The sequence below is a fragment of the Cavia porcellus genome, unplaced genomic scaffold, assembly GCF_034190915.1.
Source record: "Cavia porcellus strain 051 isolate PalLab524CR breed Dunkin Hartley unplaced genomic scaffold, mCavPor4.1 scaffold_31, whole genome shotgun sequence".
Classification (NCBI taxonomy): domain Eukaryota; kingdom Metazoa; phylum Chordata; class Mammalia; order Rodentia; family Caviidae; genus Cavia; species Cavia porcellus.
In genome coordinates this window covers 27,604,300-27,619,536 of record NW_026947514.1, presented here as the reverse complement: position 1 = coordinate 27,619,536, position 15,237 = coordinate 27,604,300, and the positions used below count along the sequence as shown (strand labels likewise).

At 48.1% G+C, this 15,237-nt stretch overlaps 1 protein-coding gene across 1 annotated transcript in view; it reads right to left on the bottom strand.

The window, feature by feature from the left end:
- Ltbp2 (latent transforming growth factor beta binding protein 2) overlaps nt 1-15,237 on the bottom strand; it is a 98,938-nt gene that overhangs the window by 45,827 nt on the left and 37,874 nt on the right. Inside the window, 5 exon segments of the mRNA XM_013155289.3 lie at nt 1,151-1,256; nt 2,180-2,466; nt 3,258-3,464; nt 3,931-4,101; nt 5,509-5,693. Of these exon segments, the coding sequence (XP_013010743.2) occupies nt 1,151-1,256; nt 2,180-2,466; nt 3,258-3,464; nt 3,931-4,101; nt 5,509-5,693 (956 nt within the window).

Genomic DNA, 15,237 nt, shown 5'->3' with positions numbered 1-15,237 from the left:
ACCTGAAGGGCCAGCTATGATAGCCACTGTGTTCCTACCTAGTGCTAAGCAGGTAAATCATCTCAATTCAGCTAGCATTCAGCTAGCAGAGAGGTCGGTGGGCAGGGTGGGGACTGGGACCTGGTATGTGTCACGTACTCAAGCCTGGGAGCTAACTGCTATGCTTTTCTGCCTCCTTAATAATTCTTCACACTGTGAAGCTGTCTGCACTTATTTTTCATTTGGAAACTGTAGTCACTGTCCCTCTGCTCAGTCTGATGCTGGGAATAGCCCTGCCCCACCCACCTTTGGGCTCTGCTTCAGGCCCCCTACAAAACCAACTCACTGAGCTGACTGCTGACTAGCAAAAGAAACACTCAGCAGGCCCAGGCCCAGGTCCAAGCTCAGGCACAGGCCCAGGTCCAGGAATGAGCCCTGGAGGGGAAGACAGGCTAAGCTGGCAGAAGCCAGAGAGGTACCCAGTCACCTCTTCCTGGATGTTAGACCAGATCTCTGAGATCAGCACTAACAGACATTTTGCTGATTCCTGAATCCCCAGTGCTTGACACACATGAGAGACTGGGGAGTATTTGCCACATGAATGAATGAATGAATGAATGAATGAATGAGTGAGTGAATGAATGAATGTTAGGTTTTCCCTACCATCCAAAAGAAGGCAGAGAGCTGGGGTTCTCACACCCCAAGGCTGAGGACAGTCTGAGACAACCAGTTCACCCTGGTTCAGAATGAAAGGCAGGAACAGGAGGTGAGGAGGTGAATAGGAGGCCTGGGCTCCTTCAGGGGAGAAAGAGGGACATACCAAATCACCAGTCAAGATAGACCTCTGATGCCTAGGCAGGAGTGTATGTGGGAGAGAAGGGTTCAGGAGCACCGGACAAGAACCCTAAAATCTACTAAAGAGTGGCTCTTCATAGACAGGAAGTCAGAGCAGTGGGCCAGGCAGCTGGGCAGAAGGGCTGGGCTGGCTGAGCTGTGGGGCTTGTCTTCCAGCCAGAGGCTCCGTCAAGGCTGGCCTGGAAGGCCTGCATGCTTCCTTGCTGTTCCATCCACCTGGCCTGTGAAACTCTGAAATGGGGTGTGGTGGGGTAGAGCAGGGGCCAGGTCCTGGGAGAGCTTCCCCACCTCCCTGGACCTTGACACCAGCACTCACTTGCTCTCCACGGACATGGGGTACATGAGGTCAATCCCCAGAAGGCTCCCACACCACTGTTGCAACAGTCTTCCCAGGAAATCAGCTCCATCAGGGGGTTGGCACACTGGAAAAGAAGCCAAGGACACCCGTGACTCCTTTCTTCTCTCCCTTGCCATGTACAGAGATGTCCCAAGAAAGTCCAAGACATAGAATGTAGCCCTCTCCTCTTCAGCCAGGGATGCCCCCAAGGCAGGGGAGAAGGGCTCAGTGAATGTACTGGAAGGAGGCAGAGAAAGCTGTGGTCCAGTCTGCCACACCCAACCTCATACCGGGTGGGGGCACAATCCAGACACACAGCCCACCCTGTGCAGACTGCCATCTTCTACGAAGAGTCCCAAAGGATGAGCTTTCCTCCCTCAACCTCCAGGGAAGTCAAGCGTGAGGACCCTCCCAGTGAGTGGGGCCCCAGTCTTGGGGATATCACAGATTGAAGGCCAGGGAGAATGAAGACTGGTCTCAGCAACCCAAGTCTGGTCTCAGCCCTGTTGTTGGGTGCCCGACTGTATCCCCATCAAGAACTGAGGGTACTTCTGGGAGAAAATGAGTATCTTTCATTTTGAAGCAGCAGGTCTTCAAGGTGCAACCTGCATTCACCAGTTCTGTGTTTCTGTGACCCTCGCTGAGACCAAATTCCTCACCAGATACCTAATGAGCCTGCTGTGGCTCAGCTTTTAGAGAACCCAGGATTTGGGGGGCCAAATATCTTGGCTGCCTTCGCCTGGGGATGTAGGTGACATCTCCTCTGCAGAGGGACTTCCTTGGTCCTCTTCTACTTGCTTGGCATTATAGGTACCAGGTTGCACCAGGGTAGGAGTAGGCCCAGCCTTTCTAACCTTAGGCACTTCTGTGGTCACAGTTTTTCCATCGGGGAAATGGGGGCCGCAGTCACACTTCCCAAGAACAAGTAGAAGAGAGAAAAGGGAAAGGCAGGGTGGGAAAATGGCTGTTCTGGAAGCCTCTAGGGCAAAGCGGGCACTGGCCTCTCACCTGTCCATTCACAGCGCCCAGGTAACACCGGCCCAGCGGCCCCTGACGCCTGGACACCACTTGAGGCGGTGACTGAGGGGGCTCTCCAGATCGAGCAGGGATGCTGTTGCTGTCCCAGTGTCTGTGCTGGGGACTGGCAGGGAGCCGGGGTGGAACTCTGGTCTCCACGCTGTTCTCCTCCAGGGCCCCGTCAGCCTCGCCCCGCACCCGTGCCACCTGGTGGATCTGCACAGAGGCTTCTGGTGGATGGTGGATGTGCACTTTCACCAAGGAGGGGTTCACGGAAGCTGGGCACAGGGGGCTGGGGTCAGAGTCAGGAAACAGGACCCCACCTCATTATCTCCCACCCAGCCCCAAGAGTACCCACAGCCCTGAACCAGGCAGGCTGGGTGTCTCTGCAAAACTCCCCTTCCATGTCTTGGCTACTTGGAACCCCAGAACAATTCTCCCTTGAGGAAAGGATGAAGGGCAAACTGCTTCTCTGAAGGACGCTCAGATACAAGTTTTAATTCCCTTACTGACTCCACCACCACCTGTGCTCCTGCACATCCCTGAACTCCAGCCACTGACCCCTGCCTCACTCCCCCGCAAAGCCCTTGCTCATGCCATTCCCCCCACACTGAGCCAAATGCTCCCTGCAGGTCATGGGCTGGTGGAAGGTTGTCCTCTCCACACAGCATTGCAGAGCACCCCGGGCCCGGAGACCCCTCCATCCGTTGCCTCCTGTAGCATTCTCTAATTCTTTTTTTTTTTTTTTTTTTTTTTTTGTATCCTTAATTTACCATTTACTGGTGAGAAAACGAGAGGCAGTGTTTTGTGTTGAAAGCTGTATGCCCAGGGCCATAGGCACCTGAGGGCAGGATGCTGGCCTCACACTGCTTTGTTTTTCCCAGCACAGGCCAAGGCAAAAACACACTGAGCCATTGAGCTGGAAGGGAAAAGAGAAGCTCAGGGGAAAGAGTGGAGCCCACCGCTGGACGGGAAAGAGGAGGTTTGCCATGAAGGCAGGGCGGGAGATGCTTCCCTGTCCCCACCCAGCACAGCAGGTGAAGTGCCCACCCTGCCTGGTGGCACTCACCGAGCTGGTTGGAGAGTGGCAGCATGAAGGTGGACTGCTGCACGGGGCCTTCCAGCGGGCCTCTGTGGCGGGAGCCTCTCTTGGGAGCCTCCCTGTCCGGCTGCGGAGCAGGCAGGTGGCAGAACTTCCCAGTGGAGTTGCTGGGGCACCAGCACTCATCCCGGCCAATGCAGCGGCCTCCATTCAGGCAAGGGATCTGGCAGAAATCTATGATATCAACCAAGGTGACCAATGATGGGAGAACAACAGTACCACCATGTGGCCAGCCAATGACAATAGAAAAGCACTCAATTGTGGGAGGCCTGGGGGGCGCCTAGCATCCCCTGAAAGGCAGAGACTTTTCATGAGGCTCTGGAGTGAAGCAGAGCAGATAATAATCAGCTCTGGTCATTCCAAAAATCCTTTTTCATGCCTCTCCCTGGCCCCACAATAACCCAGCACACGGGGCAGTAGCATCATTAACTCCCTCTTCACTTCTCAGTGTAGGTAACTTGGACTCAGAGAAGTATGTGACAGCCTGGAGATGACTCAGCTCTCTGTGTGGCTTGAGACAGAAGCAGGGGAAGGCTTCCTTCCTACAGAGGAGCTGGGCTCCAGTCCAGGGCAGGCCCACCCCTCCAGCCACCCTAACTCCCAGGACCGTCCAGAAGCATTTGTGGGGAAAGGGACTCACAGATGCGGAAGCCAGACTTGGGGTCATGTCCATGGCCACTCTGGCTGTACAGGGTGGTGGTGTCACCCCGCTCACAGCTGTTGGCGCAGCGTCCATGGGCACAGGTCTGCTTGCAGATGGTGGGAGTGAAGACAATCTTGATCTTCTTGATTTTCTCAGTGAGGTTCAGCCCTGCGGACAGAGGGCTTGGGTCCAGGGGGCAGGGCTGAGAGGCACAGCTGTGACCTCCAGAGCCTAGTAACAAAGGCCTATGGGACTAGGGATGTGGCCATTCCCAAGGCATCTGCAGGATACGTACAGGATGCCAGTCCAGATTGGGCAACACACTTTTTTTTTAAATCAGAAAAATCCTCACTATGTAGCCCAAGCTGGGCTGGAACTCTGTGATCCTCCTTCCTCGGCCTCCTGAGAGCTGTGATTACAGGTGTGTGTCACCACACCGGCCTGTAGGTAACACCTTTGAGATGCAACTTATGTGCTCACACTTTGCGCCATTAACTCTCAACCCTCCAGATGGGTATTATTTTAGGTTGCGCCCTCAGAAATTGCCATTTTTGTAGGTTAAAATGGCTGAGTATTAGCAATTTCATATGTCCAATGACAGCTGGGCTTTGAGCCCAGCGGCATAGGATGGAACGTGGCTCACATGGTCCCTAGAGGAGGGGTTCCTAAGAGAAGTGGAAGAAGAGAAAACTGAGGAATGATTACCGTCAGGTTCTGGGAGGCTTGATTACCAGAATAGGATCAGGTACCTTATTTGGTGCATGGTGGGGAAGCCACTGAAAAATTCCCAGCAAGACATCAAAGAGGAAGTGTGGGAGGAGTGATGTGCAGGGGAAGCAGGTGACCAGCTGAGAGGTCACTTCGTTGAGCAAGGGTGGTGGCAATGGAAATACAATGGAGGTCTATTCATTCAGTATGAGAAGGGAGGCCAGAGGCAGAGGGTTGAGGAGGGGATAGAGACCGAAAGTGGAGAAGCACAAGCAGACTGGATAAAGAGACTTTCCTGTGCACGGAGGGAGGAGGTGGAGAGGAGCTGGTTCCCAGTTTCTGCAAGTCTGGGGGCCTGGAGCAGCTGCTCTGAGGGAAGGGAGAGAGAATGCCCAGCAGACAGGGAAAGGGTGTAGGCAATGACAAAGTGCATGCTCTGGTGCAAATTCAGATATGCTGAGGTTTCTTCCTAGCAGGAGAAGCCCAGTGTTAACGCTACGGAAGCAGCTGGCTGGCCATCCAGGAGGAATGGGGTTAGCAGGCAGGATGAAGCGGAAGGGCCTGTACATGCAAGTTGAGGTTCAAAGTTGGATGTGAAGGAAGCAAAGGCAGGAGGGGATGACAGACAGGCAGAGGTACAGCAACCAGAGTCCCAGGGTCTCAACAGGGGCCAAGTTCAGATCAGCTAATCTGATATCCTCAGGGGTTGGCACAAAAGAAGGGCTCAAATACCCTTGGCTGAAAGAATGAGAGATAAGGTAACAACTCAACTCCTCCTGCAGAGTGGAGGAGGAGCAGAGGTAGGACAAGGAGTGGTCAGGATCTAGACGGCCTCCTCTTCTGGGTCCCAAGACAGTGCACCCTTACCCCAGGGGGATGAGAGGTAGTCCAGATGTGCTGCCTGCTGGGCACCATCCCTCTGCTCAAGTCCTGCAGGCAGAGCATTGGAAGTCAGCTGACCACTGGTGCCAGTGGCTGGGTAACGCCGGACAGTCCGGGACAGCCCCACATGCTGCTGGGAAGGGCGGGTCTGGCTGAGCGCGCTCAGGGTCCTGTGGAGACAACCACAGGGGTTTGAGTCCCAGAAGCATGTGTCTGTAGCCTCTCTCAGCTGGCCGCCACCTGCCTGTCCTTGTATTAGAACAATGCTTCAGTTTGGCTGACTTTAGGTCATGGAGGTTCGCTAAGACAGAAGGACAGAGATGAGGCTGGCCAGCCATCCCTGGGAGCACACCCTCCCCTGTATGCAATAGCCAGGCTTTTGATAGATTATGCTGGGTAAGTCATGCAGCCTCTCTGGCCCTCGACTGCAGAATGAAGGCATCAGCCTATCCCAGTGTAGCTCTGACATTCTGGGAGTCCACTCAGACAGACTCCACGCCTGGGTCAGCCCCTGCCCTGAAGCCAAGTCCTATGTCTTGAAGCCAAGTCCTAGGTCCTCCCCCAGCCTCCCAACTGGATTCTGCCACTTCTTAATATAGCCTGGTTACCTGTGGGGGCAGAGTCTAGAATCTTCATTTCATTTATTTTTGTTGTAAAAAAATAATATAAGAACAATTTTCAAGGAGAATGAATTCATCTTCCGCTTCAACAGGGCAAATACTTTTTGTCTATCTCCTTTCAACTTTTGCAATTGATGCCTATTGATACAATTTAAATTCTAATTTTTTTCACTTACCATTAAAGCACACTTTATACACGATTCTGCATTTTTTTCCTACTTATCATTTTCACCGCCCTATGACAGCTAATCTGCAGATGAATCACAACTTACTCATTTTCTGTTTTTAATTTTTAACTGCAGACATTCTTACACATATGATTTTTTTCCTTCTGTTAAACTATTCCATTAGTGGGATTCATTGTACTATTTTTTATTTTATTGAGCATGTTTGTATTTTTAAAATAACACACTTTTATTTATGGGAGGCTTCACTATACTATTTTATTCTGTATTTGATTTTTCATCATAAACATGCTGAAAAGGGTTATTACTTTAGGATTAACTCGGTTCTTTGGGCTACAACAATTGTATCAAAGGTTATAAATATTTATAGTTCTAATATACACTGGTGGATTGCTTTGTGAAAATCAAAACTGCATTAGAATGTATATATGTACCATGAAGTCTCATCAATATAACATATTTTTTGTACTTTATTAATAGAATAAGCAGAAAACATTATACTTAAATGTTGCTTTTAGCTCCCTTTTTGTTTGTGTTTCTTTGGTTTTTTGAAACAGAGTCTCACTATGTAGTTCAGGGTGACTTTGAACTCGATGTGTAGCCCAGGCTGGCCTCAAATTGATTGTGATCCTCCTGCTTCAGCCTCTTGAGTGCTAGGATTACAGGTGTGCACCACCACTCCTGGCTACTGCTCATGTCCTTTGACATCTTAATTATCTGAGTTATCATTTGAACAGATTCTCTTTATTCTATTATTGGATAGGCTATTCTACAAGGCAGCCTCTATTGTAAATACTGTGTCGTTCCAATGTGTACAAATCAGAACATTTCTACACTGAGCACAGTGGGCACTGAAGCTAAGCAGGGTTAAGAACTTGCCCAAGGTTACACAGCATCTAAACTGGGGCACGTAGGTGCCAACCAGGGGAGCCTGACTCCAAGGCCATGTTCTATGCGACCTGACACACCACTCAGACCTCAGTGGTGCTCCCACTCCCGCTAGGTTCCTTCCCCAGACTCCCAGTTGGATTCCTTGCCCAACTGGGATAAAGTCTTGGATTTTTCCTCTTCCCCACCACACTCCAGGGCAGTTGAGGGGTGGCAGCAGAGGTAAGCAGAGACTCAGAGGAGAAGGTGCAATAGCCCCTGGGGAAAGGTCTCGTTGATTATCAGCCATAGAACACCTGCAGCTGTTTTAGCCAAGAGCAGCAGTTCCCAGACTTACCCAGCACAAGAACAGAACTCGCTGTCTGTCTGTGTTTATTCCAGGGAATTTCTGGTGAAGCAGCCACAATTGACCAAAATAGCCATTGCTAGACTTTAGGATTTCATGGATGAGTATAATTTTGAAACAAATTTGGGGACTAACATAAAGTTGCCCGTGTTTTATTTAGACAAGGCTGCCCATTCATCATGATGGTCACTGAGACTGGATTAAGAAATGCCTAGTGGATTAGTAAAGCATGCTTCTGGATGTGTCTGGGTGGGTGGTGGACGCGTGACTTTGGATACTTTATCTGGCCCTTGGCTCCTCCCCCTCTGGAGCTGCTCCCATGTTCTGCTTCTCAGTTGCCATGAACTAAGCACCTTTGTTCTTCCATGTCCTTCTGCCGTGATGTTCCTACTTTGAGCCTACTGAGCATGAACTAAATCTTCCTAACCTGTAAGCCAAATCAGATCTCTCTATTAAGCAACGGGTGTCAGGTATTGTATCCTGTCAGTGGGGACGCTAACACAGTACGTAACACACACACACAAACATATACATGGCATTCATTACCAGAATAATTACATGAAAGACATTTCAATGTCAAAAAAAGAACTATTTAAAAAGTTTAACTTCAGAGACGTCTCCCTACAGTGAATTTCTTTTCTCTTCATGGACCATGAAAAGTTCATCAAAGACCAGCAGCAAGCCAAAGGCGAGCCACTGGATTCACTAAGTCCTGCTCTCACCTGAGAATTCCAGGACTATTTCAACCAGTTTAGGGAGAAAAAGTGCCCACCCCAACTATCTGTGAACTTTAGATCCACACTGTCTGGACGGTGTGTACCCACAATGATGCCATTCAAGCGTACAGGGTGTGCCCACTCCCCAGCCCCCAACACTAAGGTATTCAAACAATGACCCATCCCATCCACTGTCACTCCCACCTGACAGTTCCACTGGGTCTAATTTATAGAGCTAGAAAGAATTTGGACTACCAAATACTACTTTGATTTAATGAATCTTTCCTGTTAAAAGATAATTTTATGGGCTGGGGATTTAGCTCAGTGGCATAAGCACCTGCCTTTGCAAGCAGGCGGTCATGAGTTTGATCCCTGGTACTGATAAAAAAAAAAGATAATTTTTAAAATATCACTTTAAGATTCATAAAGCAGTTATCGTTACTATTGACTGAGCACTGAGACAAGTGCTTTAAATAGGTCATATTATCCACAGCACTTTAGTGAATGACAAAAATTAATTGCAGGATAATATGGATAGTATGCCTCCAGTTTTGTGTTTTAAGTTGATGCCATACACACTTGCACATGCATGAGAAAGATCTGGAAGGATCTGTAAACAGTAAGTGACCCTTAAGAATGAGAGTGCCTGTGTGTAAGTAATTATACTTTTTAAATGATACATTTCTATACTTTCAAAATTGTAAGCAATAAATATGCATCATACAGAACAAACATGTACTTATTTTATAATCAAAACAGATATTTTCCCCAGGAATTCCATTTTATGGACAAGGCAACTGAGGCTCAGAAACAGCAAAGTAAATACCTGTAAATAACATGGATCCTATAAATAACAGGGATCCAAGGTGGATAATGATGGCAGACAGAGGTACAGAGTTCAGAGGCAAGAAAAACCATATCCGGGAGGACTCCAGAAAGCTTCAGGAGGGAAGCAACTTTCAAGCTGCTGCTTAATGGACAGGTAGAGCTTCAAGAGCTCACAACAAGGAGAAGGAAGACCTTCCAGGTTAAAAAAAAAATAACCTAAGAAATGCACAGAGGTGGAAAGCATGGGCTATATTTAAAGAAGAATAAGGAGCATTATATGAATAAAACACAGGGTGGAAAGGAGGGAAAAGAAAGGAAATAATAGTAAGTTAGTGTCAACAGGTGGCAAGTATCATGATAACTTTCACATTTAATTACCTGATCAGAAAACTCTATGATCAGAAACTTCTGCTTGACTAAAACCATCATAAAGCAGTAAGACAAATAATCAGGTGGAAAAACTATGTGCAACATAGACAAAGATAAATGTCCATATTATCTAAAGAGTTCCCAGAAACAAAAGAATCGGAGACTAAGGACCCTAAAAGAAAAATCAGCAAAGGATATGAACAAACTTCACAGGGGAAAAAAAATCAAATGTTTCTCACACAGAAAAGTGTGCTCAACTTTTCTCTTTACAAGAGATGTACACATGAAAACTCTGGGATATCATGTTTTAATCAGACTAGTAAAACTTCAAGAGGTCACCAACATTTATTTGGTGAGACTGCAGGAACAGGCACTCTCAGATGTTGCTAGTGGGAGTGTAAATTGACACAACTCTTCTGGCAAGCAGTTTAGCAACCTGTACTCAGCACAACACATGGATGCTTTGGCCCTGCAGCTCTGCCTGCTGGACAAACCTGCTGTGGTAGGGCTGCTACTGCCCTGCTTGGGCCACCTTTGCAGCTAGACCCATCCCATCAGCTGCATTACTGTGTTTTACTCTGGGCTAATGGGAGCCACCTGAAACACCACCACCCTCTGCCCCGCTGCCCCATGACTATGTAGCCTAATGCTGCTGGACATGGAAGTTCAAAAGTCCCTAGTCCCTTGTCTCAAGGTGGGACAACATTGTCAGCTCCATTCAAAATCAGCACAAAGCTTGATTTTCATAAGTCTTCATCTTTGCTTGGCTGACTCCCTTAACACAAGCCCCTGCAAATTAAATACACCCAAATTTTCCATCTTAGGGACCTGATCTAAGACACTTGTAAATGTTTGGAATGATGCGTGAACAAAGGTTGTTCATAGCAACACTATTTCATAATAGCAAAATATTTTGCATAGAACAGAAACAGCCAAGGTGCCCTTCAGTGGAGGACTGGTTAAGCAAACGGATCCATGCACAGAAGGGCGCTGGGTGGTGTGGGAACGGAAGCTGCCCTTCAAGCCAGTCAGGAACACGCTCTCAGACAGATTGAAACATGCAAAATGAGAGCCCAAATCCCACCCCCACACACTGTTCTTATACAGACTGTGACCTAACAAGGATTTTTACACTTTTCAATGGTTGGAAAAAGTCAAAGAATAATATTTATTGACGTGAGAAAATAAAATAAAATTCAAATTTAAGTTTCCATGACTAGCGTTTGATGAGAACGCGGCCACGGTCACTGTCTAGGACTGCTTTTGCTCTCCATCGGTGCGACTGAGAAGCTAGTTGCGGAAGTGTTATGTCATAGGAAGCCTAAAATAATCTACTATCTGGAATTTTATGGAAGAAGTCTGCTGACTGCTGATGTGGGACATACAAATTTTTGTGTGAAAATAAGGCCACCTTTCGAGACCAGCCTGGGCTACAAAGTGAGCTCAAGGCCGGCCTGAACTGCATAGTGAGACCCCGTCTCAAAAAAGACGAAAAAAAAAAAAAAAAAGAAAAGAAAAGAAGAAAAAAATTAAAGCCACTTGTTGTGTTTGTGTTTATTTGCATACTCATAAAGCAAGCACTGGAAAGATATGCAGGAAAATCAGTGACAGTGGTTACTTATGTGGGCATGGCAGCGAGTGGGAAGTGGGGGAGGGGATCAATTGGTGCTCTGATGTAATGAATGCTTACTCTATGCCCAGCTCTGTGCCAGCAACGCATGTCATGTGCATTCTGTCACTCATACCCTGATTGGATACTCACTACCCATTTTTTTAGCTGACAAAACAGAATATACGTGAGTTCTGTAACTTGCTATATGTTGCAGAACTCCTAAGTATGGAAGGCAGGCTACTAAAGCAGATTAACTTCATCCTAAATCCACCCACCATTTGTCATTTGCTTATCACCATTTTATAGATGAGGACATTGAGGCTTTGGGAGATGAAAGAACAGGTTTGGCCCCAGATAGCAAAAGTCTGAAATATCGGGGCTGAGGGTTTAGCTCAGCAGCATAAGCGCCTGCCTTGCAAGCAGGCAGTTGTGAGTTCGATCCCTGGTACCTATAAAAACAAAAAAGACCAAAAAAAAAAAAAAAAAAAAGTCTGAAACACCAGGGGAGATATCTGGGCTGTACGAGTAGGTAAGAGAGAGACCTTAGAGACTGGAGGGCAGAAAAATAATATCCTCTTTCTATCTTTCAAGAAGCACTTACAAAGTGTTTGTCACATGCCAAACCTTGGGGCCCAAGGATGGCAAGGCCTTTTCCCACTCAGCTCCAATGGAGACTAGACAAAGGGACCAGTATCTCCATAAAGGTGAGGGGACCCAAGAGGAGCCAACAGTAACCTTAAGACCTTCATGGTCTTCAAGTAGGTCTAGGGAGGATGGGGTGGGCATTCCTAAATGATTACTATCCTGAAAAAGAGACTGCCTGGTGGTAGACATGACCACCAGGGGCAGAGGGGCTGGAGGCCTGCTGGAAGGTAGTGCTATGCTCTGGATTAGCTGTGGGTGAGACTAAGACAAAGGCATGGATTCAAGTGATATTCAAGACGCAGAGATGCACACAATTGTCAGCAATGGCTTGAACAAATGAGAGGAAGTGGTTTCAGGGGCCCAGAGCTCCACTTGAGAGATCCAAGAAGTGGACAATGGGCTCAGTGTTGTACATGATGGATGTTCAGTACCTCAAGATGAATCTCAAGACAGAAACAATCAGGAGGAGGAGGCAGGACTCAAAGAGGGTTCTTGGGGCTATAGACACAGCCTGGTGTAGAAGGCTGGGTGAAAGGAGGTTCTTCTCAGTAAGGAGGTGCTATCCACAGAATTAAGGGGTGTTATGGTTTATGTCTAGATGTGCCCCCAAAGCCTCAAGTGGTCATAAGGCTTATTCAGAGATGACTGAATCGAGAGTGTGGGATGCTGGGATTAAGGGTGTGCTGTTAGTAAATCAGTCCACTGACTGGCATAGTTCTGGCTAGGGTTAAGTGTGTGAGTACTATACCTGCCCTAGCGTTTGCATACAATGTAAGGGACAGAAACAATCTTGTCCTTCCCTTGCTGCTTTTGCTGTCTTCTACTGCCATGAATGATTGCCTTCTGCCATGTGTCTTCTGCCTTAGAACCAGCCATCTATGGACTGAACCCTCTACAAACTGTGAGCTAAATAAACCTTTCTCCCTTTAACTCTGGGTGTCAGATATTTTGTCTCAGCCACAACACAAAAGTAACTATGACCAGGGAGAAGACCCGAGCCCTTGCTCACTCTGCTAGCACCTCCTATGTGAACGGGAAAATCTGTTAACGAACAGAATGGTCTCAGTTTTGCTCCCATAAATCCTTTTCCAACCTTTGGCGCCTGCTACCACTTGTCTGCTAGTGCATGATTAAACAAATGAACAAGCAATAAACTAATATTAGTGGAAAACTGTTGCAATAGCCCATCATACTTCACTCAACAGTTTGTTCTTTTCATGGGCAAATGTGTATACTCTGGAACTGGGGTGGGGATTTTTTTTTTTTTTAACACAGACGATCGTCATAGTTTCTGTTAAAACTGTTTCCAGCTAATTCTAATCATGGAATTAACTGTAGTGATAGTTCATAGTAATTTTTATGATTGCCGGGTGCCCCAACACCTAAACTCTTTGAGAAATGTTAAGAGTAGTGAGAATAAAGGGCGGAGATAAGGTTGGGGAACACCAAAATTTAGGGGGCAAACAAGGAAGAGGCTGACAACAGCGGCCAGAGAACAGAAAGAAAACAAGAACAGAGAAGAAGGTGCTCCTGGAACTTTGCTTCCAGCCAAAGCAGAAGTGGAAATGTTTCCTGCCCGGCTCCCTGAGGGTAGCATGCTCTGGCCTCTCCCAAGTGACTCAATTTCTCCTGAGGACCTGGGAGCTGGAGGAACTGGGGGTGCTGGGGGAAGCCCTGGCAGAGCTCTGCGCCTTTTCCCCTTCTGGACACTCAAGTAGCCCTCACAATGAGCCCAGGTTCAGACACACTTGGCTGCCACACCCCCAGGACCAAGGAAGAGACACACAGGGACAGCGCCTGAGTGGAAGTCAGCACCTGCCTATTGCTTGGCCTATTGCTTGATGATCGTGAGCCCTGCTCCACTGAACTGCCTGCCTTGTGGGCCTTCAAGCCCTCGGCCTGTTGCATCACCTGTGTTCTCTCCTGGCTGAACAAGGGCGGCTGAAGCAGGCTGCCTGGGCACTGGGATCATACCTGGGACCACCCCGCCAGGAGAACAGGCAGGAGGAGAAAGCAGCCCTGAAGTCTCCCCGGGGCCTAGGAAATGTCTTTTGTTTTCTACCAAGTGTTCCCATGTGTCCAACTCCTGGATAACAGTCCTCTCCCTATCACAGGAAGCTGAACCACTCCCAGACCGCTTTGCCTCCAGAGCCCAGAGCGACTCCCTGAAGCTGGCAAGGGGGCACAGACCCAGAGGGGAAGGGACTGGGTCTTATACTCTTCATATCTTCCATAAAATCACAGTGCTGGGCACCCAATGCTGCCCCTAAAAGGTTACTTACATGAACCCTGAATTTCTACATGGCTTCTCCCAACTCTCCTACCTCACTGGAGCTACCTCCTCAGGTCACCCCAGGCTCTCTTCTATAGCTAGCCAGGGTTCCTACTGTTAGGCTCCAAGTTTCCCCTGGAAAGACTTGTCAGCTCATGGGAAACCCAGATTTCATGAATTCATCATTCAGCCACTGTCAAGGTGCAGTTAGGTATTCTTGAAAGGACACAGTCCCATCGGAACTATGGGACAGACATCTCATCCATGGGCAGGCAGCTTCTGGTCCAGATGGGGAAGCAAGGGGCAGGGGAGGGCCTGGCATACAAAGCATTAGAAAGGGGCCTCTCTGGGGGGTCAGGGGCAGAATTTGTCCCACTTCCTTCAGACCAGAGCGCAGGCTAGATTTTAGCCACATTTACCCCCTACCCCATATATACCCATATCCAGCAGCTTGGGGAGCAGACCCTGCCTGTGAACGCTTCAAAATAATCCAAGAGAAGGTGAGCAGGAGAGCTATGGGGGCTGAGAGTCTCGGGGCCAGGTGAGCTGAGGGGCCCTGATGTGGATGGCTGGAGAAAGCTTCCCAGACTGTGAGAAGTGGCTGAGGCAGGGATGGGGAAGGCAGAGAGAACCATAAGCATCCAGGAGCAGATCCAACCATGTGCTGGCAGTGATGTTCAGGGGCAGCGAGGCGTGGGTGGTTACAGAGTCAGGCATGATTATAATAAAGAAGAGCTACATAATACTTATTATGCGCCAGGCACAATGCTAAGCAGTTTTCATATATTAATTCATTTAATCATCATTAAAATTATAAAGTAGATATTATTATTGTACCTGTTTTAGAGATGACACACAGAGGAGCTGGGTAACTTGCCTAAGATCACACACCAAATACAGGTATTCTGGAGAAAATTTGTCTCCAGAGCCTGTACTCTATCTAAACTGCTAACTTTATCTCTGCTTGACAACTATACTTTAGGGCTGAGCTATAGAAGACCAAGAATCTGGGATTCATCATATTGTGACATGTTGTACATAAAAGGGAACCCTTGTAGAAGATACTTTTTAAAAATCAGGAAGTAACAAAGTTAAAAATAGCCTCTGAGGAAGAGGATCACAGAGAAAACTCTTCCCCAGAGGTCCCCTACCTGCCCCTGCGGCACACACCGTCCAGGGATGCTCCCCTGCCCATCTCCAGGAGCACTTGCAAAGCTTCCCCGTGGCCTGGTG